This window comes from Antedon mediterranea, chromosome 10, assembly GCF_964355755.1.
Source record: "Antedon mediterranea chromosome 10, ecAntMedi1.1, whole genome shotgun sequence".
In the NCBI taxonomy this organism is placed as follows: Eukaryota; Metazoa; Echinodermata; class Crinoidea; order Comatulida; family Antedonidae; genus Antedon; species Antedon mediterranea.
The window spans coordinates 17,431,159-17,456,207 of record NC_092679.1 but is presented as its reverse complement, the minus strand read 5'-3'; the positions used below and the strand labels follow the sequence as shown (position 1 = coordinate 17,456,207).

General features: G+C 34.9%; 2 protein-coding genes across 2 annotated transcripts; one reads left to right on the top strand and one right to left on the bottom strand.

The window, feature by feature from the left end:
- Window positions 1-2,060: 2,060 nt before the first annotated feature.
- LOC140060591 (leucine-rich repeat-containing protein 9-like) lies at window positions 2,061-19,158 on the top strand. The gene is made up of 32 exons (XM_072106869.1): window positions 2,061-2,151; window positions 2,577-2,714; window positions 3,128-3,349; window positions 3,775-3,915; window positions 4,071-4,134; window positions 4,282-4,352; window positions 4,473-4,655; window positions 4,912-5,067; window positions 5,655-5,857; window positions 6,646-6,777; window positions 7,302-7,481; window positions 7,582-7,705; window positions 8,277-8,467; window positions 8,787-8,973; window positions 9,375-9,511; window positions 9,979-10,165; window positions 10,352-10,411; window positions 10,839-10,970; window positions 11,137-11,403; window positions 11,711-11,888; window positions 12,190-12,410; window positions 12,525-12,647; window positions 12,955-13,130; window positions 13,834-13,897; window positions 14,763-14,905; window positions 15,104-15,177; window positions 15,644-15,861; window positions 16,142-16,210; window positions 16,577-16,702; window positions 16,987-17,158; window positions 17,709-17,955; window positions 18,187-19,158. The coding sequence occupies exons 2-32, from the start codon at window positions 2,628-2,630 to the stop codon at window positions 18,209-18,211; spliced, it is 4,560 nt and encodes a 1,519-aa protein (XP_071962970.1). The 5' UTR covers window positions 2,061-2,151; window positions 2,577-2,627; the 3' UTR covers window positions 18,212-19,158.
- A 101-nt stretch (window positions 19,159-19,259) lies between these two features.
- On the bottom strand, window positions 19,260-25,019 carry LOC140060301 (clathrin heavy chain linker domain-containing protein 1-like). Its single transcript, XM_072106449.1, has 10 exons — window positions 24,971-25,019; window positions 24,281-24,463; window positions 24,015-24,202; window positions 23,446-23,600; window positions 22,777-23,106; window positions 22,245-22,433; window positions 21,342-21,516; window positions 20,682-20,884; window positions 20,232-20,417; window positions 19,260-20,059 (listed from the first exon to the last, which is right to left on the bottom strand). Exons 2-10 carry the CDS (start codon window positions 24,458-24,460, stop codon window positions 19,857-19,859), a joined length of 1,809 nt encoding a protein of 602 aa, XP_071962550.1. The 5' UTR covers window positions 24,461-24,463; window positions 24,971-25,019; the 3' UTR covers window positions 19,260-19,856.
- Window positions 25,020-25,049: the final 30 nt, after the last annotated feature.

Below are 25,049 nucleotides of genomic sequence, written 5' to 3'. Positions count from 1 at the left end.
AAAAATAATATTTTGCAAGTAAAACATGAAAACTTAAAATACTATAGTGTAATACATTTCCGATAAACAAATTTTAGTTAGAATTTAACCTAATGATCCTATCAATGCATGATACAACAGCCTACAAGCAAATACATATTTTATATCATATATTTTGTATATGATATATCATATTGTATTTGCATGTGGATGGATTTAAGAGGCGGGGGGGGGGGGGGGGGGGGGGTCTTCAATCCAGGACCAGATCATCATCAACCTGTGAATATAAACTCTACTCTAAAATGTGTTAGTACACCTGCAAGGCAATAACCACAAACTAACAAATAGATAAATATGATAATTTGCATTATTTATATGTTAGTTTAATTGGTTTTATTGGTTAAGTCTTACTATGTTTTGGATGTCTTCATCAATAGGCCTACGACTGGAACATGAAAAGTACATACATGTTGAAAAGGCAAATGTTTCATTAACTTTAATGTCAATTTATTTCAGGACTGCACATGCAGAATGGTTGACAGCAATGTTCTGTTCAAACTGTAATTTTAATGTTGTATACTACTAGCTGATGACAGTGATGGTTATCACTAAAATACCTGCTATCTTGCTATTGTTTTATACTTGATGTTGGTTCATTTTCCAAAGCTGAAATGTTGCATTAACACACACAGGGTCAAGAGACTCAAGTAGGTAGACGAAAAGCATTTTGTTCTTTAACTGTTCTTTAAACAATAAATACTGTGGTTTAAAATTGAAATCAGACATGTCACCTGCAAAAGAAATTATTTGATTTTATTACACTAGGCTATTTAAATTTAATATTTTTGGGCAATAGATGAAACAAACTAAGTAGGCAATTCAATAGGCCAAAACAAAATTAAGAATACAGAGAAGTATAATGTCACAATTATTATATATTGTACTCAACTTAAGTAACAGTAATATAACATCTATAGCAAACGTTCACATGATGAGGGCCGGCTAGGCCTAGGCCAGACCTAAGTTTATCGTCTTCAATCAAGTTCAAGTCTGTCTTGTCTTGTGTAATCCTGGCCAGTAAAACTGGCGGAAGTTTGCTGTTTTGTTTGTTGTCGATTCCTCAATCAAAAGTACTGTATTATTATTAATAATTCAAACAAATAAAGCACCTACCTTCTCGGCTCTCTTTTTAACACCGTCTTCCGATCCTCACTGCCGCGCACAAAAAGGCAAATAAGTTCGTCTGATGTGGGTTAACTTGTAGATTAATTACTTTGATTGGCTGAGACTATATGCAAATTACATGATGACATTTTGGAATACGCTGATTGGCCAGGAAAGATATTGCTGTTGCTACCCGGGTATTCTGAAAACTCTCGGTACAACGATTGGATAATTTTTCTAAAACGTTCAACACCTACTCTCGCACGAAACTTTTAACTAAAATAGAGGGCGCTAGACCGCTTTTAACCCTCCTCAGGAACTTATCCCATGCCTGCTGATATGCGTGCCAAAACATTATTATTACTAAAATACTTTCAAATAAAACATGTTCTATTTTTTAGTTTGGAGTTATCATTATTATTTATTCAGGCAACTAAGATAATTTACATTTACAAAAATACTGTTTAAATAAAACAAACAAAAAGGTAAGAAAAATCAACACTTTTTTTTAATCATGCACTCATGGATCTAAAAAATGAATTGTATTTCCACGCTAATAGGCGTATAAACTGCCAGAAAAGTACAAAAGCAGCATTTAAGTCACCAAATAGACATATACTTCCATCTTATGTAAATATAGTAACAACATATTTATCAAATAAAGTTTTCTTGACTACTTTCAACTTATTTAGTATTTTCATCTAGGCTTTTTCTCCAGACTATGTGTAATCCTTACATGCTGACTGGCTTATTGAGCCTATGGTTGTCAAGTGCAAAGGTCAAATAAGCCTAGATACGGTTATACCATGTGACTATTTCAACCAATAAGCACTCAACGAGCTGAAAAAAAAATAAACATCATGGAGGAATTGGAAATTCAGAACTAACTTTTCTTTCCGCAATCTCCGTTTCTGTCATTGTGATTAGAATTGGCTTTAGTGGACCTAAAGTAGACTGAAATCTGTTTTTTGTGGTTGAATTGAATTTTTGGTGTATGATTTAAATACAGTAAGAAGTAATAATCTGATTTGAGACCGTAAATAAGATATTGATAAAATTTAATTAATAGATCATATAGCCTAGGCCTAGGCCTAGGCATGGAGGTATCCATGGCCTAGGTTAGGCCTAGGTTAGGCTATAATAATTTTTTTTAATATGTTAATCTTAGCCTAGCCTAAATAAAGGGTAGGGTAGGCCTAGCCTAGCCCTACTACTAGGCCCAGCTAGTAGGCCCAGTAGGCCTAATAATAGGCTAGCCTAGGCTAGGCCTATTCCTAGCCTGGCAGGCCTACTACTACTTGCTAGGCTAGCCCAGTAGGGTAGACTTAATTACGTTGGCTAAAAAATTTAATTAAACCGCTGCGCTGTGTCAATATCCAATGACATGTTTTGTGTTGGCATGGATGGGGTTGTTTCATGCTTGTTTTTTACAGATTTTATAGATGGATTTCTTACACTACAGCTGAAGAAGTGATAAATAAAACATGTCTGATTCAGATACGTCTTCTCCTGTGAAAGTCCAGGGCCGACTTCTCAACTCCGACGAGGAAGAGAACACACTGAAAGAATTGGTAAAATAATCATTAAAAAGACATTTTGTCCTGAAAAACATTCTTTGTTTCTAAGGATGTGATTACATTTATTAAAACTACAAATGGTCTATTCCTTCAAAACCCGATTTTATTAATCTTCATTTTTTTCAAGTTTTTTTTTTTTTTTTTTTCATTTTTTCATACTTTTTAAAAGTTCCACTACCTCTGTTAAAAATGAAAATAATGAATGAATAATGAATTAAAAATCGTTTAGTTCTGTTGTATTCTCATTTAGCATTCCCTGTATTCATTTTTTATTAAGTTATAAATACTAGAACAATGTAGAAAATAAATAAATTTTAAGAGATATACAGTATTCATGACTTATGTATTGTTAAATCTTATTTGTAATGATTATGTATGTAACATTTTTTCTGTCTGTTAACCCATAGTGCACTGTTAATGGAGTGAAATACAACAGGTTGGATCAGGGAACCGGCAGTAATGTGCAGGTTTTGGAACTATTTTTCTCAAATTGTACCAAAATTGTTGGACTGCACTTGTTTAGCAACTTGACAACGTTGATATTCATGGGCCTTGAGGTGACTAAGATCAGTGGGCTTTCAACATGTAAGAAGTTAAAAGAATTTTGGCTATCAGAATGTAAAATACAGGTGGGTGAAAAATAAAATAGATTTTCTCACAGCCTTGCAATGCATTGTTGAAATGACACTATACATTCCAATTTCAATAACAACTTTATAGCCTATGTACCCTGATAATATTAAATGGGGCTTATATAGTGCATTATGCAAAAGCCTCAATGTGCTTAACAAAAGAAATAAAAAGCGAAAAACAAAAAGAAGAAAAGAGTTAAAAAGGTTAGTTTTCAGAGCAGAGCCTTAAAATAAACGATAGAAGTAACCTGGCGAATAGAGATGGGTAGACCATTCCAAATGATGGCAGAGGCCAAAACAAAGGAATGAAGGGCAGAAAATGGGAATTGGAGAGAGTCACCTAAGTACGGCCCAGTAACCATGCATTATAACAGAAAGATTGTACATGTACTTTAATGCACCATCTTTGTTTAAATTGGCAGAAAATTGAAGGTTTAGAAGATTGCAAGAAGCTACAGCGATTGTATCTTTATGCTAACAATATATCAAAGCTTGAGAATTTAGAGCATTTAAAAGACTTACAACTGCTTTGGTTGTCATGCAATCAAATAACAAACATTGAGGTATGTTAAAATTATTTTACTTTGCTGTATGTCAATTGCCCCTTTCACGTCGCCTAGCTTACAAACATATTAAAACCAGTTTTTTGTATGGTGTGTCGTCCAGTGTCTTTAAACTTTCTCAATTTGTAATGAATTTTTGTTTCATTGTGTTGAAGGGTCTTTATGGACTTACAAAGTTGAAGGAGCTTAATCTTGCAGATAACAGAATTGAAAAAATCGGTATGTCAATATTTTACACAATTTTTAATGATTTTCTTTAATTGACTTTTAGTGATGGTTTACTAATATTTGCAGTTAGTTTGTGACTGTATACTTTTACATCTAGATTTTGTCTAGTTTTATTATTTTGCTTTTTTTTAATTTTAGGGCGTGGTCTCGATAGCCTTGCCAGTCTTGAAGTTCTCAATTTATCTGGAAACAGAATTTGTTCTTTTAAAGTAAGGCAACAAATAAATATTTTTTATTAAAATTACATGAATTAAGTTTTATAGCAAACATATTTAAATTGTATTGACTTCATGGCACAACTATATTGATAATTTAAATATTTTTTGTAGGATCTGACTGGACTAGTAAGGCTACCAAATGTACACACTCTTGGTTTGAAGGATCCAATGTATGCTCCCAATCCAGTCTGTTGTCTATGTAACTATTCAACACAAATACTCTATCATCTACCTCTGCTGCAAAGATTGGATACAGTAGATGTCTCTAACAAAGCTATGAGAGAATTAGCAGAGGTATGACATAAACAATCTTGATGAAAAAAAGAATGAAAAAAAAGATTTCACCTGTAAATACTGGAGAACCTTTGGGACACCCCTATAAAGAGGATACTTGTCCAGAAGTCCCCTTAATAGAGGTTCTATTATATCATAGATTCCACAGGCAAACAAAATTCTTTGAAAATCAGTACACTGTGTAATTGATTTTTGTATGATGACTGGGTAACAATTGTCAAGTACTGAAAGTCTGTGTTTAATTTTGTTTATTTAGGCGACGGTTGTTAAGAAGAAAATGTATTACAACATGCGAGTAAAAACCCTGAAAAGAAACATGGCGGACATGCTCCATCAGTTACGAAGAGACAAAGTTGCTATTACCAAAGTAACCAGAGAACGAATAAGAAAAGTTTCGTTCATGATAAAAGAGGTATTATTGTACAGAAATAGACTTTAGGACATTTTAAATACTGTATGTGTGATGACTGAGCAGTGATACCAGTCATTCCTGCAGTACTGTAGTATGAATGGAAGTGTAAGGAATCCTAGACCATCTTGTCTGGTGTTCTCTATACTTTAATACTACTGTACCATTATCTTGTCTTTTAGGTGGAAAACTAATACCCTTTTCACAACTGCATAAATGTTTACAACTTGTAACCAGGTTTGATCTTCCGATTCATTACACGTTTTCATACATGCATGCGCGAACCTTAAGAAACCTCGGAAGGAAATCGTAGTTGCATGTGTTTTATTACTATGTTTGGTCAGTTTAATACTAGGGCAATACATGCGTGCGCAGTAAGAACTCAGAATAGGCAAAAACAGGCATCTCATCAGTGTGTGTTTTTCTCAGGAGATTTTTTACAAAATTGTATTCACACTATGCAAACCTGGTTACAACTTGTTACATTTTGTAGATATGAAAAGGATATTAGTTGTTGGTACAAATCTCTATTATAACATTTTAGTTTGCACCTTCAATAATCTCTTTCATTTCTTTTTTCTTTTTAACAGATTGAACGTCTACAAGAGGAAAGTAAGGATAAACCGGCTCAAGTAATCAACGCTCCTAAGGGAGAAGAAGAGGATCATGGAAGTGGAACCGAAAGCGACCATCATGAAGAAGAAGATAAGCAAATCGATTTTGTTGAATCTGCTAAACAGAAGCTGATAGCACTGATAGAGCGATGTAAAACATGTTACGAAGAACTAGAAAAGTAATTAAAGACAAAACTTTGAGGAATATATATTTTAAAATATTTAGAAGGTCGGAGGAGGGCAACAGATTTACTATAAAGTTTATTCTATTTTACCCATCCTTTTTAACACTCCTAATCATGAGTAAAAAAAGCCAGGACAAATATATGTTTTAACACGAAGATCAACCCTATTCAGGGAACACTCCTATCTAGAGGACACCACTATTACAGGTACACTTGATTGGATCAAAGAACTTATAACACAAGAATCTCCTGTTCGTCCGAAGCTCGTAACAATTTCGAAAGGCATTGTGGGATAGAATAGAGCTATGGGTGGCGCCATTGTGAGCCATGGAGTAGGGCGCCCGCATCAAATTAGAAAGTCAAAATCATAGAGGGGATCTGCTAATGCTCTAGGGGGGATAGAGTAATTGACTGAGGAGTAGGGCGCCCGCATCAAATTAGAAAGTCAAAATCATAGAGGGGATCTGCTAATACTCTAGTGGGGTAGAGTAATTGACTTCCTAGTTTGGAGGGGGCGCTGCTCCATGCTGTGAAATGGCGTCGCCCAGTTTGACCTTTTAACCCTGTACTTCCGATACTGTGTTTTGAATGCAAATTGAAGAACAGATGTCTTTTAAAAAGGGTTCTACTGTATTAGCAATTTAAATACAAGGAAAAAATTTGTTTTTAACATGCTTTTAACACTGATAACTTATAAATAAAGATATACAAGTTCCAAATATATTTAATTAATTTCTAATATAACTGTGATCTTATTGTTATTGTTTTTTTGTTTTTTTCAGGTTAGATTTATTTCACAAAGAAAGCATAGCACAAATCAGATCCAAAACAGATTTGTCTGTTAAACGTTTACTAACAGAGCTGGAGACCGGAGGCAATGTTAGATTTGAAGATGGCAAACCTTCAGATATTTGGTATGAATTAAAAACATTATCATTCATAAATGTATTATTATTATGCCACTTTTACCTAATTTGTATACATTTTTATTTTGTATTATGTTTTGTTGGGTCTTTCTGAGACAGGCCTTGACCTCTAAGTCTGATCCAAATTAATGAAATCTTTATTTGTTTATATATATTAATTGAATAAATGTGAAATGAAATGAAATGTTGTTTTCACTTTATCCTGTATGAATTTGTATACCTTATAGTTGTAGTGGTATGCTTGTAACCCTCGAATATATTGAATACACATAACGTCCAATAGAGGGTGGTATAAAGATTTGTTGATTGGTCAAAATTAAAAACAAACAAATGGCTTGTTGATCCATCGCACTGAATTCGGAGTCCAAATCAGGTACGAATTCAAATAGTATGAATTTGGTGTGAACCCATTTTCCACTACATTTTCCCAGGCGCAATGGGAAAGCAGCTTTAACCTCAGCTTTTCATATATATGGCCCCTAATAATGATTTTATTGTTTGTTCTCATAAAGGTTTACATCTTGTCAAGATCTGATCTTGGCTCGTTTTTGTGCAGCAGATTACAAGCCGCACGGCATTCTGGGTATTAAGATCCATCATATCTTGAGGGTGCACAATCGAACACTACGCTACAAATTTGATAAAAAGATGGAACAATTAGCAGAAAATGAAGAGTCAACATTCAATAGCAAGTATGTATTTTTTGTCTCAGAAACTTTAATAACTGTGCTTATGGAATTTTGAAAATATTGAACTCTATAGGGACTTAATGACTGTTGTTTTTGCTCACAGAGGGCAGTCTCTAAAGAGACTCCAAGAATACTTGTTCTTTGTGTATGACCCTGACTTGCCAGGAAATGAGAACGAACCAATGAGATTGCTTGAAGAGGGTTGTTTGGACGCAGAAACATATCGGGTAAGTTTAACATGCAAACATTCAATCATGTCTAAGCTCTGTCCACACTATCAAACTAGTGGGATGTGCTCAAATATTGGAATATATATTTATACTGGGTAACCTCTTCAGTCAAAGACTGGTCTCCCAGAGGGCCCAGTTGATGATCAGTGGCTGTGATGTACTAATACACCGGGGTAACCCCCTACTTGTCTCGAAAGATGTACTAGGTTCTTTAAAGTGCACACGAGCTAGATGTGTACACTGGACCTGCGGTTTATAGTCCTTATCCGAGAAGACTCATTCTACCACCAGAACCATGGAGTGAGTAAGCCTCGAACCCCTGCCGATGTTATGGCTACGTAATTACGGTTCCACTGTCTTAACCGCTCGGCCACTCACTCAAAAAAAAATATGGTGGCATGCACAAATATGGTAGTGATATGACATCATCATGTCCATATATAGGCACATCACATTAGTTGTCACATATTGTTGATAGTGTAGACAGAGCTTTATATGTTTTTTACATCCTTTATGTGTGGTGGAATAATTTATATATATTCTTATTATACTTTATTATATTCTCTAGCAACTTGGTAGAGATGCTGCAGTTCCACTATCTAATAGTCTCAGTGTCTGTGAAGAGAAAAGAATAAGCGCAGCACTTCGCAAAGCTGGAAAGACGCCCTCTGCCGATCCGTGTCCTTTTCGTTATGGGCAGTTATATGTTTGCAAAGTGTTTCTTGGTAAAAGTAGCCCAGCGTTAGATCTCAAAATGGGGTAAGTTTGTGTGTGACTATTAGTTTACTTTAAGTTGTTTAATCCCAGGTTTTTTTATCACAAGCGATCGTATAAGCCCTCCTTGATTTAAGTCTGACATTCATGTAATAGGCTGTACAATTGCTTTAATAACAACCAAATAGCCAATGTTTTGTTTACCATTTTGTTTTACTTTTCGTTTTAATAACATTCGTTTTGTTAAGGTGAATTGATCATTGTTATGGCCTCCTTGATTCAAATTCTTAAATTTAAGCTGATCATTTGTTGCAGATTGTAAAACAAATATCCAAATGTTTAATTTAAAAAGTGTTCCACTTAGATTGAGGCAAGAGTTCTATCCAGGAGCCAATTCAGTTTTCCGTCCAAAGTCTCAGTGTAAAACCGCCACTAGCCTGGACCCATCAGCTAAATGGTGCGAATGCAGTTCTAGGCAATGTGAATGGTTTATCTTTGATCATCAAATGGTACTACCAGAATATGTCATTGACTTTGAGTATAAAACAAAGGTATTAAGTTTATTAATAAAGTAAAACCTTTATGGGGTTGTCCCCAGAAATGCCTCCTACATTCTTCACGGAAAAGTGTCCCCCTATTAATTGGAGTTTTAAACTATTTTTACCTCACAACTTGTCTAATATAATAATTGCTGTCTGTCTAAAGCTCTTATAGTTCCATGGTCTACACAATCAAACTTTATGTGACAACAAAATATATATGGACATGATGATGTCATATCAATACCATATTTGAGCATCACTACCATATTTTTGGGCACATCATACTTTTTTGGTCAAACTAGTTTGATAGTGTAGACAGAGCTTAATATTACCAATTTAAATATACATCTACAGTACTTTCATTCTGTTGAATAAAGTCTTATATTATTAAATGTTATTAATGTTTTCAGGAGCCTCACCCATCTCCTTTTGTCTCAATGAATGAACTTTCACAAAGTGAAAAGACTAAGTTACTTGAACAGCCGTTGGATGAGACTATTGATGATGATGTTCTTCAAGAGAAACCAACTGTGAAACCAAGGCCTAGGTAATTCATTTTAATGTTGGAATGGGAAATGTTTGCTTTTGAACTGTAGGCCTTGGCTTAAGTTTGTCAGAAACCGTAAACATTAACAGTAATTAATTCTGTAAATCTAATCCATACATTAAAGGTCTTTAACACCTGTTCCGGCACGGTTCCGGTCAGATGCCAGCAAATCAAATCAAACGTGAATGTTTCGTTTTAATGACGCTCCATGTGGATATATGCACCAATCAATATTGCTTGTAGCTTCGTGAGATTGAAACATTGACGTTTGATTTTCCAGCGCCGGACCAGAACCGTGCCGGAACAGGTGTGAAAGACCCTGAGAGTTTCCGATTTGTGAAGACCAGTTATGTCATGTTAGTTTATTGTGCTTCCTCACTCAATTTCTCAACACAGTTTGGCATAGGTAGTCGAAATCGAAAGCTGTCTATTTACATTTTGGTACTTCCTATTTTATTTACTTGCAGGTTAATCACTTTAAATGAAGAGTTAATAATGCAGAGTGCCAACACCAAGTCAATGCTTGGTCTTACTGTGTTAAATCTGAATGGTAACAGCTTAGCTAAGCTTAAGCCTGTGGCCACACTTGCATCACTCAAGAAGCTCATCATCAGTTTCAATGACCTTACAAAGTTGGAGGATATAGCTAACATGGTATATATTGTTTTCAGTATTTGAATCACTACTATCGACCATTATGAACAATTACCTTAATTTCACAAAACAATCTCATTACATTTGAAGGTTAATTAAATGAGCCACATTTTTTAATTCAATTATTTTCTATTGAAAGTGTATTGGAAACACATTTGGTAAAACATTTTTTTCTTTGTAACATAGAATAACCTTGAATATATAGATGCAAGTTTCAACAAGCTGTTTACACTGGATGGATTGAGGGTAAATCAAAGAGTTTATAAGATTGACTAGAGATGTAAAGAATACCTTGTATGTTTAATTCTGTGAGTGAGTGAGTGTGGAAGAGGCGCGACTGGCATATCTAATGGTCGATTGCAGTCGCCATCACCATCTTGTTGTTTCCCTCCTTCATGAAGAATCACTTTTTAAACTACAATGACATTGGAGTCCACCCTCTAGTAAAACTATTTATAAACTCTGGGATAAATAAGCTAGATTTAAATATATAAATAAAACGAAAAACCAACTTTACGAGGAATAAAAATGAACAGCTTTAGTCCAGATTAAAATGGTTGATTATCTGGAAAGAATTTCTTTAATAGATGTCCAGTTTATATAATGTTTGTGTGTCAGAGAGAAAGAAAGCTAACAAAACAGTAAGAAAAATTGATGTTTTTCTTTCTTTTAGAATATGACAAAGCTGAAATACTTAGATATAAGTTGGAATGATTTTACTAATACACGGGATGATCTGTCTGTTCTTCGTAAGCATGCTAGCAGTCTGACCACACTAGATCTACGGCATAACAACTGGCAGAAAGTAAGTTTGTTTGTACTGGAGTTGTATTATATTGTAAATAAGCTAAATTTGAATCCTTTGTGGATCGTCGTTAACATTTTTGTGGAATATTGTTAGTTAAAAATTTGTTCTTGTTTGCGTCATTTGAGCACAATTCAAATTTTTTACTTTTTTCCCCTATTTATAGCCTGAAGGATTGCGCTTAAGAGCAATAGGAAGGCTAAAATCTTTGTGTAAGTTCAACGGTGAAGCAGTGACAGAGGCTGAAGCCACGGCAGCCTTACGTATGGCCGCTGGGTCACGTATATCCCAGGTTTCTCTCCTTGCGCATTCACGTTTAGACCAGAGTAGGCCACGCAGCCTTAGCTTGGCATCCTTCGCTCAGTTGTTGTCTATGACCAGTCGACTGAAACCTGACAGGGTTAGTGAGAATGATAGCCAATGGTATTCTAAGGTAGGTTGAGAGTTCTTTGTAACTATATTTTATACTAGGTTCACTCAGAATGTGGTTGTGATAAAAATATATGTAAAAAAGGCCTTTGATTTGAATAGACCTATTTATACTATCAAACTTTATGTGACAAAAAAATAAATAAAAGTATTTGTACATATCAATACAACTCACTTGACCTCATTTAAGTACCTCATTTGAATATGAGTACCCTTTTTTCTCCCATTCCAAAAAAATTTGATGATTTACCTTCTTACTCTTAGTAAACAAATATATCATTGTAAACATTAAAATATTTTTTTTAATGAAGGTGACCACTCTGAACTTGGATGGTCAACACATCAGCAAGTTGTCCAACATTGACCGATTGGTGAACCTACGCTGGGCTTCATTCAATAACAATGACATCACCAAGATTGAAGGGCTGGACAACTGTTTAATGATGGAGGAACTTTCCCTAGAAGACAACTGTATCTATAAATTAGAAGGTATGATGTCAACCTGGATCATGGGCATTATAATGACCCTTGAACTCTATGTGTCTGGTGTGCTTTAATTTTTACGTCCATGATTTAATAATGATTTTTTTATATAGTCGTTTTTAAAAGTTAAATAGGCCATGAAACATCCTAAAAGTAACCTAAATAAGATTGCTTTGCTCCGCTCTCAGCACGTTAAAGCTCCAAAATAAGAGCTTGTCACAACAGAAAAGGAGATTTAAAACTAGTAGTCAATGGTTCAAATGAGCTTCATACGTATTTATGGTGTGAGACAATTTTCATATTCCAGGTATTTCGAAACTTGCCTGCCTACACACTCTGAACATTGGAAGCAATTACATCGTCAGTTTAGATGGAGCCAATCTGGACAAGCTGCCCCAGCTACAAAGTATTTCCCTTGGGAACAACCGGATCAATTCTCTCAACGGCTTAGACAAAGTAACCTCTCTCATTGAACTCTACGTGGGAAATAATTTGATAAGGAACATCAGAGAAATATTTCACCTAAAAGTATGTAGTACTGTATATTCATGTTACTGACTGATTGGTTAAATTAAATTAATTTGTACAATGGTATTTCTTTCCGTTTTGATTTTCTGAAAAATTGGATTTTTGTTTTTTTAGAACCTTCCAAGTTTTGTTATCCTGGATCTCTACGGTAATCCGATATCAAGAGAGATTGAGAATTGTCGTTTGTACATTATATACCATCTAAAAACTCTCAAGGCGCTCAATGGTACAGCTATTGTAAGTCAAAAAGAAAAAATGCAGTATTACATTGCATACAAAGTTAGTTTCAGAGAATAGCTAGCTTTCACCTTGTGGTGGTAAATGAAGGAGAGGGTAATTTTATACAAAGGTTTAATCTGCATATGTATATAAGCACATTATGGGCCATTCCTTTGATTATCGGGACCGAATTTGGTTGATTCCATATTTGTTACTTGTGTACCATCCCAAAACAGAGGTTTGCTATTAATATAAGAATTTAATAAAAAGAACACAATTAAAAATGAAATGCGTAAATTGAATATGCAGATTGTTGTAATTACAGGAGGCAATTGAAGGCAACACTGCCCGTGATGCATTTGGGGGAAGACTGACACAAGATTTTGTTGCGGAACGGCTCGGCCATGCCAACTTTTTAGATGTACGAGAGCTGGATGTTCCAGGCTGTAACATCAGGCATGCTGATCTTGGAATAGGAGATCAATTCATCAATCTTAGAAGGTCAGCTAATAGTAATAATAATATCCGGGATTTATATAGCACCAAATGTTGTGAAACCTCTAAGCGCTTTCATTATTACCCCAGTCATTTTTTCCTGATAAACACGTACATGGAAACATGCTCCCATAATACAGCTACTGTAGTAATCGGCGCAAAGTTGTGTCTAGATGTAACCGGGTTCCCATTTATACACCTGGGTGGAGAAAGGCAAATGTAAGTAAAGTATCTTGCCTAAGGATACAAGCAATGTGGCAAGAGTTGGATTCGAACCTCGATCTCACATCAGTAGTCCAACGTCCAACACACTGCACCACACGCCCTTGCTGCAGTCTTTCAGTTTCACAATTCAGGATATTTTATTCTATAACACATCTGAATTTATTCTTGTAATTTGATTGGTTAGTTATGCATCCAATGTCATTTGAAATTAGCCCTAACAGAAAAGTGATATAGTGGTAATAATTTACACGCTCTAATGCACATTCAGCTTTTTGTAAACATTTTGAGAATTGTTGCCATGTCATCAACTTATTGTGCGTGCCATCTATAACTGTTCTGCTCCTCATCTAAAGTTAGAGCTTACTGTCGCTTTTACTTGACGTGGCTCTGTAATAAGTTAGCAAGCACGCCTTTACTCTTTTTTTTTCTAATTATTATGTTAAAATTAGCCACTTATTTATAATGTTTTTTCTTCCATTTTCAGCATTAATTTAGAGCACAATAACTTGACATCTTTTAGTGGCCTCATCCATCTCATCAATCTTCGTGTAAGTGTTATCTGTCAGATCTTAACATTTACACTAGGCCTGTATCTATGCAATGAAAGAACATAAGTACAACTATGAGATATAGTTCATAGCTGTAGATAGCTATTTAACATTTAAAAACAAGGATATTGTAACAAAGCACAGCAATATCCTTTTAAAGAGTTGTCATATTATTTCCTAAACATATTCTTTTAAATTTGTACAGAAACGCAAATAAGATATATATTCCACACAGTAGACTAGAAATTAATAAAAGATCAATTTTCATTGAAGGACCAACTTACTGGAATAAACTTCAGTCTACTCTAGAACAAAATCACATGACCTCGCTCCCTATGCTAAAGTACAATATTAAAAAGATGATATTTGAAACATATTGCTAGCTACTATTGCTACTTCAAAATTGGGGTTGTAAATATTTTGCTTATCTCACTTTGTTTTTTTTTCTTTTTCTGTCTCAAAATGTCATTTTTTGTTAATGTAATGCATCCGTATATGTTTTATGTTTATGCTTAGGACTACAAAGACAAGCCACTTTGGCTTCTGTGTATCTTAACCCATAAACTATGTACAGTATCTACGTATCTTTATTATCAATGTAATTATTGTATTAAACTATAAAATGGTATATCACTACCATATTTAAGCATATCAAACATACTGATATAATAATGCAATGGACATCACTCAGATCATTCATGTATATTGATGCATTACTTAACCCCATTGTCAGCTACTATCAGAGTTTATGTGACAAAAAAAATGTCATATGACTACCATACAGTATTTGGGCACACTTGTGGAAACTAGTTTCATAGTGTAGACAGAGCTTAACAGCATTAAACGTAACTATTTTGTACTGTAGGTGCTATGTTTAAACCACAATCATGTTGAGCATATTATACCAAAGATGAAGCAGAGTCATAAAAAAGGAGTGAAAGAGGTTGAAGTTTACGCACCTGAAAACTATCTACCAGTGCTGGAGAATCTAGAAGTGTTGCACCTGGGGTAAGAAGAGATTTAGAAATTATTTTAATTTAGTAGATAGATTGATTTAGTCTATTTCCTAAAATCCTTACCATAATTACAATTACAGTACCATTATTCCCAGAAAATAGACAGCCCTCAACAGGAAAATGGAACAGCCCAGGTTCTGTACTAGGTGTCTCCCACACATTCATTTTCAATATAAACATTATTTTATAGTTACAATGCCATCAGCGATCTGTCAAAGTTGCAGTTAGGAAGACTGACATCACTCAAAGCTTTGTTTTTACAAGGTATGTGTTAACTGGGGGTTACCCCGGTGTATTAGTACATCACAGCCACTGATCACCAACTGGGCCCTCTGGGAGATCAGTCTTTGACTGAAGAGGTCACCCAGTATAAAGATAAAACAAACAAACAAAACAAACTGTTATATGTGTTACATTCACCTGGAGGTTATGGGCCTGAATCTAACCATAGTCATTCGTGCAAGCTTGGTGGTCTAGGTAGGAATGCTGGTGATTAGGAGGGGATGGGTTTGAGTCCCACCAAGAATTACTTGTGGATTTATCAAATGTACTTTTATGTCAGTGTTGAGCAAAGCATCTGACCAATTAATGTATCTCCCTGATGTAAAGCTACTTCGCAGCAGTTATTAAATTATCAACATGTTACTTACTGTACTTGTACTTGTATTCATATACAATTTTAATATGCCAGTAATACTAACTAATAATTTCAATTCATGCAAACAAAAAGGTAATGAAATAAGCAAAGTAGAGGGGTTGGAAGGGCTACAGGATCTGCGTGAACTGGTATTGGACCGGAACAAGATCAAGAGCTTAAGCGAGCACTCCTTCATCAACCAGTGGAATCTTGTGGAGCTTCACATGGAAGAGAACAGAGTAAGAGAACTCACCCATTTCAGCCATCTGGAGAACCTGCAGAGACTTTATCTTGGAAGCAACAGAATCCAGGTAAATACATTATCAACGGTTAATATGTCATTTATCAACTGTTATTATGTCACTCTCAACAGTTAATATGTCATTATCAACTGTTATTATGTCACTCTCAACTGTTAATATGTCATTATCAACTATTATCAACTGTTAATATGTCATTATCAACTGTTATTATGTCACTCTCAACTGTTATTATGTCATTATCAACTGTTAATATGTCATTATCAACTGATAACAGTGATAGTTAACTATAAACAATTACTTCTATGTGAATTATTTTGCTATTTGTTAGGATATTGGTGAGCTTGAGAAATTGGAGGTGCTATCAAATTTGATTGAGCTTTCTGTCATCAGTAATCCGGTATGTACTGTAAACTAGAACCCCTCCTACTAAAGCAAACCCCATTCAGGGGAAACCAATATTATAGAGTTCTAATGTATTTGTATCAAATGAAATTTTCTGTATTTTCTACATGATGATAGACAACATAATGTCATAATACCTCTTTTCCCAGTGCTTGCCTGGAATCAGCATTAAGCTCTGTCTACACTATCAAACTTTAAGAGACAAAAAAATGTGATTTGCCCATATATGGACATGATGATGTCATATCACTACCATATTTGGGCATATCACTACCATATTTAGGCACATCACAGAGCATTAGGGCTTGCCCAGAATCATCATGTACTGTAGTATCATGTTTTACATATTTAATTATCTCAGGTTTCTCGTCGATTGATGCATCGTCCAATGCTTGTGTTTCGGCAATCTAACTTGTTATGTATCGATGGCATACCAGTAAGCATCGAGGAACGAACCAAGGCTGAAGTCTATTTTATGGAACAACAGGTAAGGTTTTTAAATTATGTATTACCAACGAGAAACAAACAAATTATAATTTATCAAAAAGCACTGTTTCAATGAAAAGTCAAAATTGACTACCTTGAAACTATCAGTCGTCTTAAGTCATCTGTTTTTCTTGTTTTCGGAGACAATTACATCTTTAAATTATGGTTAATTATATTTATGTAGATACACCAGTCTTCATAAACAATAAACCAGTTTATATGGTACACGACCGTAATAAATATTTCTATAAAAAATAAGATAAATTCTTATTTCTTTTATCACAGCCAAACAATACAGTAGAGAACACGCTTCCAGGTATTGTCACACACAAGCATCATACATCACCAGTCAAAATTACTAATGTCCAATTACAAGGTGCACCACTGGAACGACACAGTTACGGACAATCAGTACAGTTTGTGGATGAACAACCTTCCATACAGCAGGATATAAGGAGTATGTATGAAGTGAAATTGATTATACCCTTTTCACACTATAAAACTCTGTCTACACTATCAAACTTTGTGGAGTACGTATAAAATGAAATTGATTATACCCTTTTCACACTATAAAACTCTGTCTACACTATCAAACTTTGTGGAGTACGTATAAAATGAAATTGATTATACCATTTTCACACTATAAAACTCTGTGACAAAAAAAATGTGATGTGCCCATATTTGGACATGATGATGTACTTATCACTACCACATTTGGGCATATCACTACCATATATTTGTCCTATTCCTCTGGCAGCCATATCCCAAATGATGTAATTTGTTAAGCAATTTAAAAGTCCAAACTTTCTTTTTAAAACCTAGTGAGAGCATGTTGACTGACTATATTTTTCAAGTTCAAATCAAACATTTATTCGATCAAATGCCATACAAATACAGAGCATAAAAATGAGGACCAACCTAGAAGTAAACTTATCTCAGTTGGCCCTTTAACATGGTTACAAAAAAATGTTAAGTGAGATTATGACTATATTTTTACTTTATAATAGTATCCCAACATGGCCGTCAAAGAAGAAGTGATGGACGCGGCGAACCAAGCATCTCGCCTCACAATAGTGGTCTCAGACTTGGACAACGGCATGATCAGAACCAGGCTAACTACACCCGGCAATACCATTTGTCGCATCAGGTTCCATACATCCCGCACCACGCCAGAGGCAATGAATATGGCAGAAACAACCATGGAAATGAGTATCGGAATGACAATTACAATTTGCATACTGATCCATACAACAGGTATGTTGTGTTTTTGTATGATCAAAATTATTCTACTGCAGTAACTACTGTACATTAACTACATTTTTACTGCAGTAACTGCATATTTTAGTTTATGTAGTTTATGAGGCAGTCAATGCAATAAACAGTAGGCTTATTTGACTGGTCTATTACTCAATTTCTCGCGTTTCTATCCGAGCAGAGGTAGGTATTTTGGAAAGTTTTTAATAAATGCTGTTTTTTATTTTGTAGGTATGGAAAAGGAGGCCGAAGATGAAGCAAAATGTATAAACAGTTTATCTGAGGTTTGCTGTTTGAGGTACTCTTATAATTTAAAGGTACCTCATAGTTCTATCAAAGACTACTATACATCATGTTATGGCCTGTAGCCATTATTCTTCCCGTAGTGGCGATTTTCACGAAGCTAAGCTGGCGATGGATTTCTGAAGGGTGCTCAATTATTAATTGATTAAAAATAGTTATAAATATTAAAAATATCGATTTGTATGCTTACAGGATGTTGAAGACAACCCCTGTGTAGGTAGGATGAAGGACTGAAACAATTGAGTAATTTTAAGGGGTGGGTACGAAACTACATTATTGTATGTACTGTTATCGGCAGCAGCCGTAAGTGCAGTGGTGGCGCCAGGATTATGTAGGCCTAGGCCTATACTGTATGTCATACGAACGATACTGTGTTTGCTGGTGCAATTGTCATTTATTTATTAGGCTTCAAGTATTGTTTTACTACATTATAAGCTACTGTACCTTATGTGTTTTCATATTTCTCTTTCACCACTAATCCATTGTTGGAATATATAACACTGCAGATACTGTAATATATCTGGAGTAGCCATCCCCACAACACAAACGTATCCTGATGGCCGCGGAAGGCCACCGAAGGCGACTTTTTGCAAGTATTTCATAATGTCTCTCCAATTGTCTTACTGACTATTAAACTTTGGCATGTAGTTTTTTGGTGTTGACCACATCACAGTTTTGTGACCGTTCCAAAAGGTGCAGCTTCCCAAATAAATTGTAGTATTAATAGTGAGCTAGATGACCCAGACTATCCTGTAACTTATATTTGTGTTCGAAGAAAAAAAAGATTGGTTTATTCTTTTTGCAATCATTGTCTTTATATATATTATGTTATTATTTTATATACTGTATATTAGATGTGAATATTAGTTATTTTATTGGCTGTAAAAATGTTTATATGGAAAGAACATGTTACTTTTTATGCAAATAAAACAATTGCTAAAAATCAAGTCTGTTTTAAACTATTTTTGCAAGTTTTAATTTAAATATACATACAGATTGATATGTAGACAATATAAAACACACTTTGGTAACTACAGTTGGACGGAATATGCAAGTTTGATATAATTATCTTAAATATAGAATATTCAATATTTACATTCTTTATAGGTGGACAATTTATAAAATACACTTCGTTTGGACGGAATAAGTTTTCCTTTAGCATGGATGGAAGTTATAGTGATTTTAAATAACAAATTTACTATTGGAAACATAAGTATACACACTGTACAGCACTGTCTACACTATCAAATTTTATGTGACAAAAGAATGTGGTGTGCCCATATATGGACATGATGATGTCATATCACTACCCTATTTGGGTATATCACACTTTTTTTGTCAAAAAATACTATTTGATAGTGTAGACAGAGCTTAACATAGCACAAAGATTTTTTTTTTAATTCCAAGATGACTGACATTTTGACTGTAGTTCATTTTTGGATAAACGATATATAGAAGCTGGATAAATACAGAATTCTACATGGGTCGTTTTCCACTTTCTGTTAGCGCTCTTCTGTGTAAATTGCCCTTAAGATGTCCTATTTAACAGTTTGGGTTGCGTCGTCGTATTCTGCTTCATTACAATGAGTGCTTTTTGGCTAATAATACATGTCATACTTATGGTTTGTATCTTCATGCTTGGTAACTGCTTTATAGATGGCTAGCTTCACGGTGACAGCGGCCAGAAGCTCTAGAGCAGTGTCATAAAGACCATAGTCTTGACAACTTTCAACGATCTCAAACCAAGTTTCTGGGCTGGTCTCTTGGTCGATGTACACAGCTTCTTTTAACCCTACAGTATCTGTTGAAATGATAAGAGAAGAAAATAACTTAAGCTCTGTCTACACTATCAAACTATTTTGACAAAAACGTGTGATGTGCCCAAATATGGTAGTGATATGACATCATCATGTCCATATATAGGCAAATCACATTTTTTGTAACATAGATTAAAAGGTTACTGTTTTTGTTACCTTCAATTTTTCCAGCTCTAATATTTTGTAAAAGTTCTAGGCCAACATCAAATGTCTCGGTAGCTAGCAGCGTTTGGACCACTACACCAAGATACAGCAATGTGCCCCCCTCAGGACCCTTCTGTTTTATCATCTCCTCAGCTAAACGCTGGCTTGGGCATGCTGTTAGCACAGCCAAGTAAGCATCTAAAAATGGGGAGAACAATTTTGTTGAAATTAGCAGCATTTCACTAGCATGATATAGTACATTAACCATGGAGCTATACAATTAGATTTTATAAATTTTATAACTCCATGCATTAACAATCTGAAAATATTCTTACATCAGCCCCAACCATCGGTGGGCTGAGGATGTGTCACACACCCTACCAGTGAATTCTGCATCCTCCCCAGACATCTACCAATGACATTACTATATATAAATTAAACAAAAGCCTGTACACATCCTACCTTTGGTGAACTTTTTGCTATCTGCATATTCCATCATGGCCAGGATCCTCTCCTGCCTACACATGCACACACAAGCTTGCACATGAGCATCTACGTGTGCGTATGTCTTCTGCGCAAGACCCATCACGGTCCTTATCACGTCTTCTTTCTTTCCTTCGGCATAGTTATAGAGTGCATTTCCCAATACATCTGTGCATGTTAACCTGGTGAGAAACAAGGAAATATTTTATATTAATTTATTTTTATTTAATTTCACATTAACAGTGGGAAACCTGCCACTAATAGAATGGATTCAAAATATTTAAAACATAAAAACTTTAAACAAATCACATACCTTATTACAAAAACATTGATAATTATCAAAAAAGGATCAATGGAATTATCTTTTTCAACACAATTATTAAAAAGTAAACTGATAAGAGAAACGGGAGAAATGAGTGGATGATTGTTTATACTGTAGTTCTGCTGTTAATTATCCTAACAAAATTATGTTCTGTTATTGTTTAGCCTTTCACAATTTTAAATTTATATAATTTACTGTCAGAATCTTAATATCCATAATATCCTATTAACATTGCATTTTAAAAGGAAATAACAGCAAAGAGTTGTTTCTTGAATAATTCTGTCAATAAACCTATCGTTTATATTTACTATAAATACCTATCTTGGGCAAGCCAATGATAAATCAAGTCTAGCCTATCCTCCTTCAGTGCACACTTTACACATTCCAGTGAGGTTGGTGCATCTGGAAGCACACCAACAGCTGGAACAGAGTCTATCAAAACTTCACAATAAGATAACAATGGTGATTTTTCTCCAGGTTTTACCTCCAAGGCTATATAAATAATAATACATTCTATCAATAGAAAAGTAATTAAAGCACTACTAAAGAAAATACTACTAAATGGTAAGTTCACACTGCCAATACATGCTACCAATTGCAAATTCACGCTACTAAAGCACGTAATGTAAGGTATTAGATGTAATATCAATACCATAATCTACATAATGTAATGGTGGCTGCCCCCTTTATTATTATTACAGTAGTTTTACATTATATATTTAGTTATTTCGTCATTTAATAATAAATGACATTTTCCATCCAATTTGTCTACACTATCAAACTAGTTTGACAAAAATATGTGATGTGCCCATTTATGGACATGATGATGTCATATCAATACCATATTTGGGCACATCACACATTTTTTGTCAAACTAGTTTGATATTGTAGACAGAGGTTAATACGTTGGTGCCACTAACGAACAGATCAACTTGACTGCCCCACCCAAAAAAAAACAGAAAGCATAGAGACGAGCTTTAAATCCAAAACACAAGGGAAAGACAAGACTGGTATCGGAGAACCACTCTAGATGAGTTGTCTTAAGCTCTGTCTACATTATCAAACTTTGACGTGATGTGCCCATATATAGACATAATGATGTCATATTACTACCATATTTGTGCAGATCACATGTTTTGGCCAAACTAGTTTGATAGTGTAGACAGAGATTTAGAATAACATAAAATAGATGAAAAAGTTAGATGATGATGAATAATAACCTTTAAATCGTTCCATTGTCTCGGTGTTCCTTAGTATTCCCTTTGGACTGTTAGCAGCATGCATTGCAGCTTGTACATACTTCTTACTGTCAAACAGGTCGTTAAAATTTTCAATGTAATCAAGAAGCAGTTCAGCCTCTTTTTCTTTGGTTGGATCATCATCATCAAATGATGTGACTGTTTCTTGGCCTAGAAAAACAATTAAAATCGTGACCTTTGAATAATCAAGTATTTCTGACCATGTTGAGTGTGATTGTAGCAGTGATTCTGTCAGGAATTTCTTGGATCAGGGTAAAACCAAAGAAAATGTTGGATTTTAGTGTTCTTATCTGATTGGCTGGGCTTGAGTCACTGACAGTAGTTGGAGACTTACTGTAGATTTAAGGTGGTAACTGTCTGTTATTTCAATAATGGAGATCTTTTTTGTTCATTATTAGTATGGCATTTGATCAATTTAATGTCTGTCCTTCATCTATCTATCCTGAAACAAAAGTTTTCTGTTATCAATTATTACCAACATAAAAAAACTCACTATTTAAGCTCATCTTCGATGTAGACTTTGCAAAGGCATTTGCAACAGCCTCGTAGGCAGACTGTTTGCGATCTCCATCCCTGTAATACATCTTAAGAGCATCCAGAGCTAGCCTAAGTTTCCAACACCTAGCCTTCAGCAGTTGGTTCACCTCTGATACTCTATCCATGGCCTGGATCTTGCCACTTAACTGCTGCTTAAGCTCTTCCTTATACTCGCGAGGCTGATGTCTGGTGTCCTTGCTAATGACAAGGTTCTTCATTCTCAATTCTAATTCCTGCATTGTCTTTTTTAGTACAGTCAAGTCAGTTGATTCTTCTAAAGTTAGCCCTGAAATAAATGTACACAAGAAAATGTCATATCAATTCATGTCTAGAGATTGGGGATTGTTGAGTATGACGAATATTTTAATGTTCAAGGGAAGAATAAGAGAGATAGAAACAGGTATATTATAATGTACATTGTAAGTAATTTGATATATTTTAGTTTTACTGATCTATATAGTAGAACCCATACTAAGGGAACATCTTTGTGGTGTCATTTTAATAGAGCTTCCCACCCTGACTAGGGGTTGACCACAGTGTGGAGATATTTATTACCCTCTGTTCCCTTCACAGGAAAGTTTCCCATTATCAGAGGTGTCCGGCCCAATAAGGGGCTCTACTTTACCTGGAATGGGCAAGTTTGGATTAACTTGAATCTTCTTCTCTACAACTTCCTTCTCACTTTCTCTCTTTAACAATTCTAACTTTTCTCTTCTTTCTGTTAAGATGTCATTTAACTCTTTCTGTAGTCGTGTATTATCTGATGATATTATTGATATTCTAAGAAAGTAAAAACAAACATGTATTTTTATGAAGTGAATAGTACTATTACTGGTTCATTGTGAATTCATGATAGACATTGTCTGATGTCATGATCTAAATGAAGGGCTACAGGAGCCCTTCGCTCACAAGGCCCTCAGCAGTAGGCTCAACTCTGATACCCTATTCATGGCCTGGATCTTGCCTCTCAAAATCACCCTAGATTCGACCATGCACATTTATTCTTGATATTCAAATAATAATATGGCTAATCCACCACCATCCATGGTTGAATTTTGAACACTGAAATAAATTATCTAGTAATCTTTTTTATTGAATAAAAGAAAGAAGTTAGCATTAAATTAAATGCATTTAATTAATGGTAGCATTAAAATTCAATATTTTAAACGGGTTGCACTCAACACAAGTCCTTACTTTTCTTCAAGTTCAGCTGCTCGTCTTCGATAGTTGCTCACTGTAGTTTTCTCGGCTGCCATAGATTTAACCTTTCCCGTCAGGTAAAACGCATCCATTTCACCCTGCTTGACAGCATTGATACAGTCTTCGTATTCCACCTTAATCATAGTCAGCAGAGGGCGATATGCACAGACATAATCTATAAGCTATAAAAAAAAAGGTTTTATACATAAAAGGTTGCAAGTAAGGTTAAGCACCAACAAATTCTTTGAAATTGATCATACCTGATCAAAAGACTGCTTGTAGACATGGTAGCGATGGTCATCGGGTCCGGCATCTGGACAGTCCAGTCTTTTCAACTCACTTTGGATGAATTGATCAAGATGAAGAAGAAATTTCTTGTCCGCTTCGCTGCAGATTGGTGGGAGAACACGTCTGTGGGCTGAAGTTGGTTTGTTCTGCATTATCTGTCAAATGAAAAAGATTCAATTAATGATAAATAATTTATATATTTTTTTGTAATACTCAATTAGACTAGATGAAGGGAATAGGTAACAGTCTACTTATCCACATGATTTATAATAGAAAGACTACCAGATTGCACAGCTAAACTTATAGGCCTCTAGTCTGCTAACTAATAGTACTTAGGCACTCAGGGGTTTAGGCCTAGGCCTATCGAACTGGAGTATTCGGCCTACTAGTAATAGAGGCCTACCACCCCACCAACAAGTTAACTAGGCCTAGGCAAGCCTAGTTTGACCTGGTCCTCCCGGCTTAACCATGCTAGCTACTCTCTACTAGCTAGGGGGCCTCTAGGCCTAGTCTAGGCCCCTCTAGGCTCTACTAGTAGGCCTGGCCTTTACTATTATTAAATATTAGTAGAAAGGGCAAAAGTTTCCTACGGATTATTTACTATTTTACACATATTATGAACACATTCATATTAATCTCAATCAATTTAAAAAAATTATTACCAAATGTTTCCTTCAAACCAATCTCAGATCACAGACAGTTAGTTCTTTGTTGACAAAATTGAAAACTTACAATCAATCA

Excerpts from the sequence above, each read along its gene's own strand:
- LOC140060591 (XM_072106869.1), top strand. The coding sequence starts at position 2,628 with ATGTCTGATTCAGATACGTCTTCTCCTGTGAAAGTCCAGGGCCGACTT. Across the intron at positions 3,350-3,774 it reads TATCAGAATGTAAAATACAG|AAAATTGAAGGTTTAGAAGA; the intron begins GTGGGTGAAAAA and ends TTAAATTGGCAG. Across the intron at positions 7,482-7,581 it reads GAGTCAACATTCAATAGCAA|AGGGCAGTCTCTAAAGAGAC; the intron begins GTATGTATTTTT and ends TTTTGCTCACAG.
- LOC140060301 (XM_072106449.1), bottom strand. The coding sequence starts at position 24,460 with ATGCAGAACAAACCAACTTCAGCCCACAGACGTGTTCTCCCACCAATC. Across the intron at positions 23,601-24,014 it reads GCAGCTGAACTTGAAGAAAA|AATATCAATAATATCATCAG; the intron begins GTAAGGACTTGT and ends TTACTTTCTTAG. Across the intron at positions 20,418-20,681 it reads TAGCAAAAAGTTCACCAAAG|ATGCTTACTTGGCTGTGCTA; the intron begins GTAGGATGTGTA and ends CCCCATTTTTAG.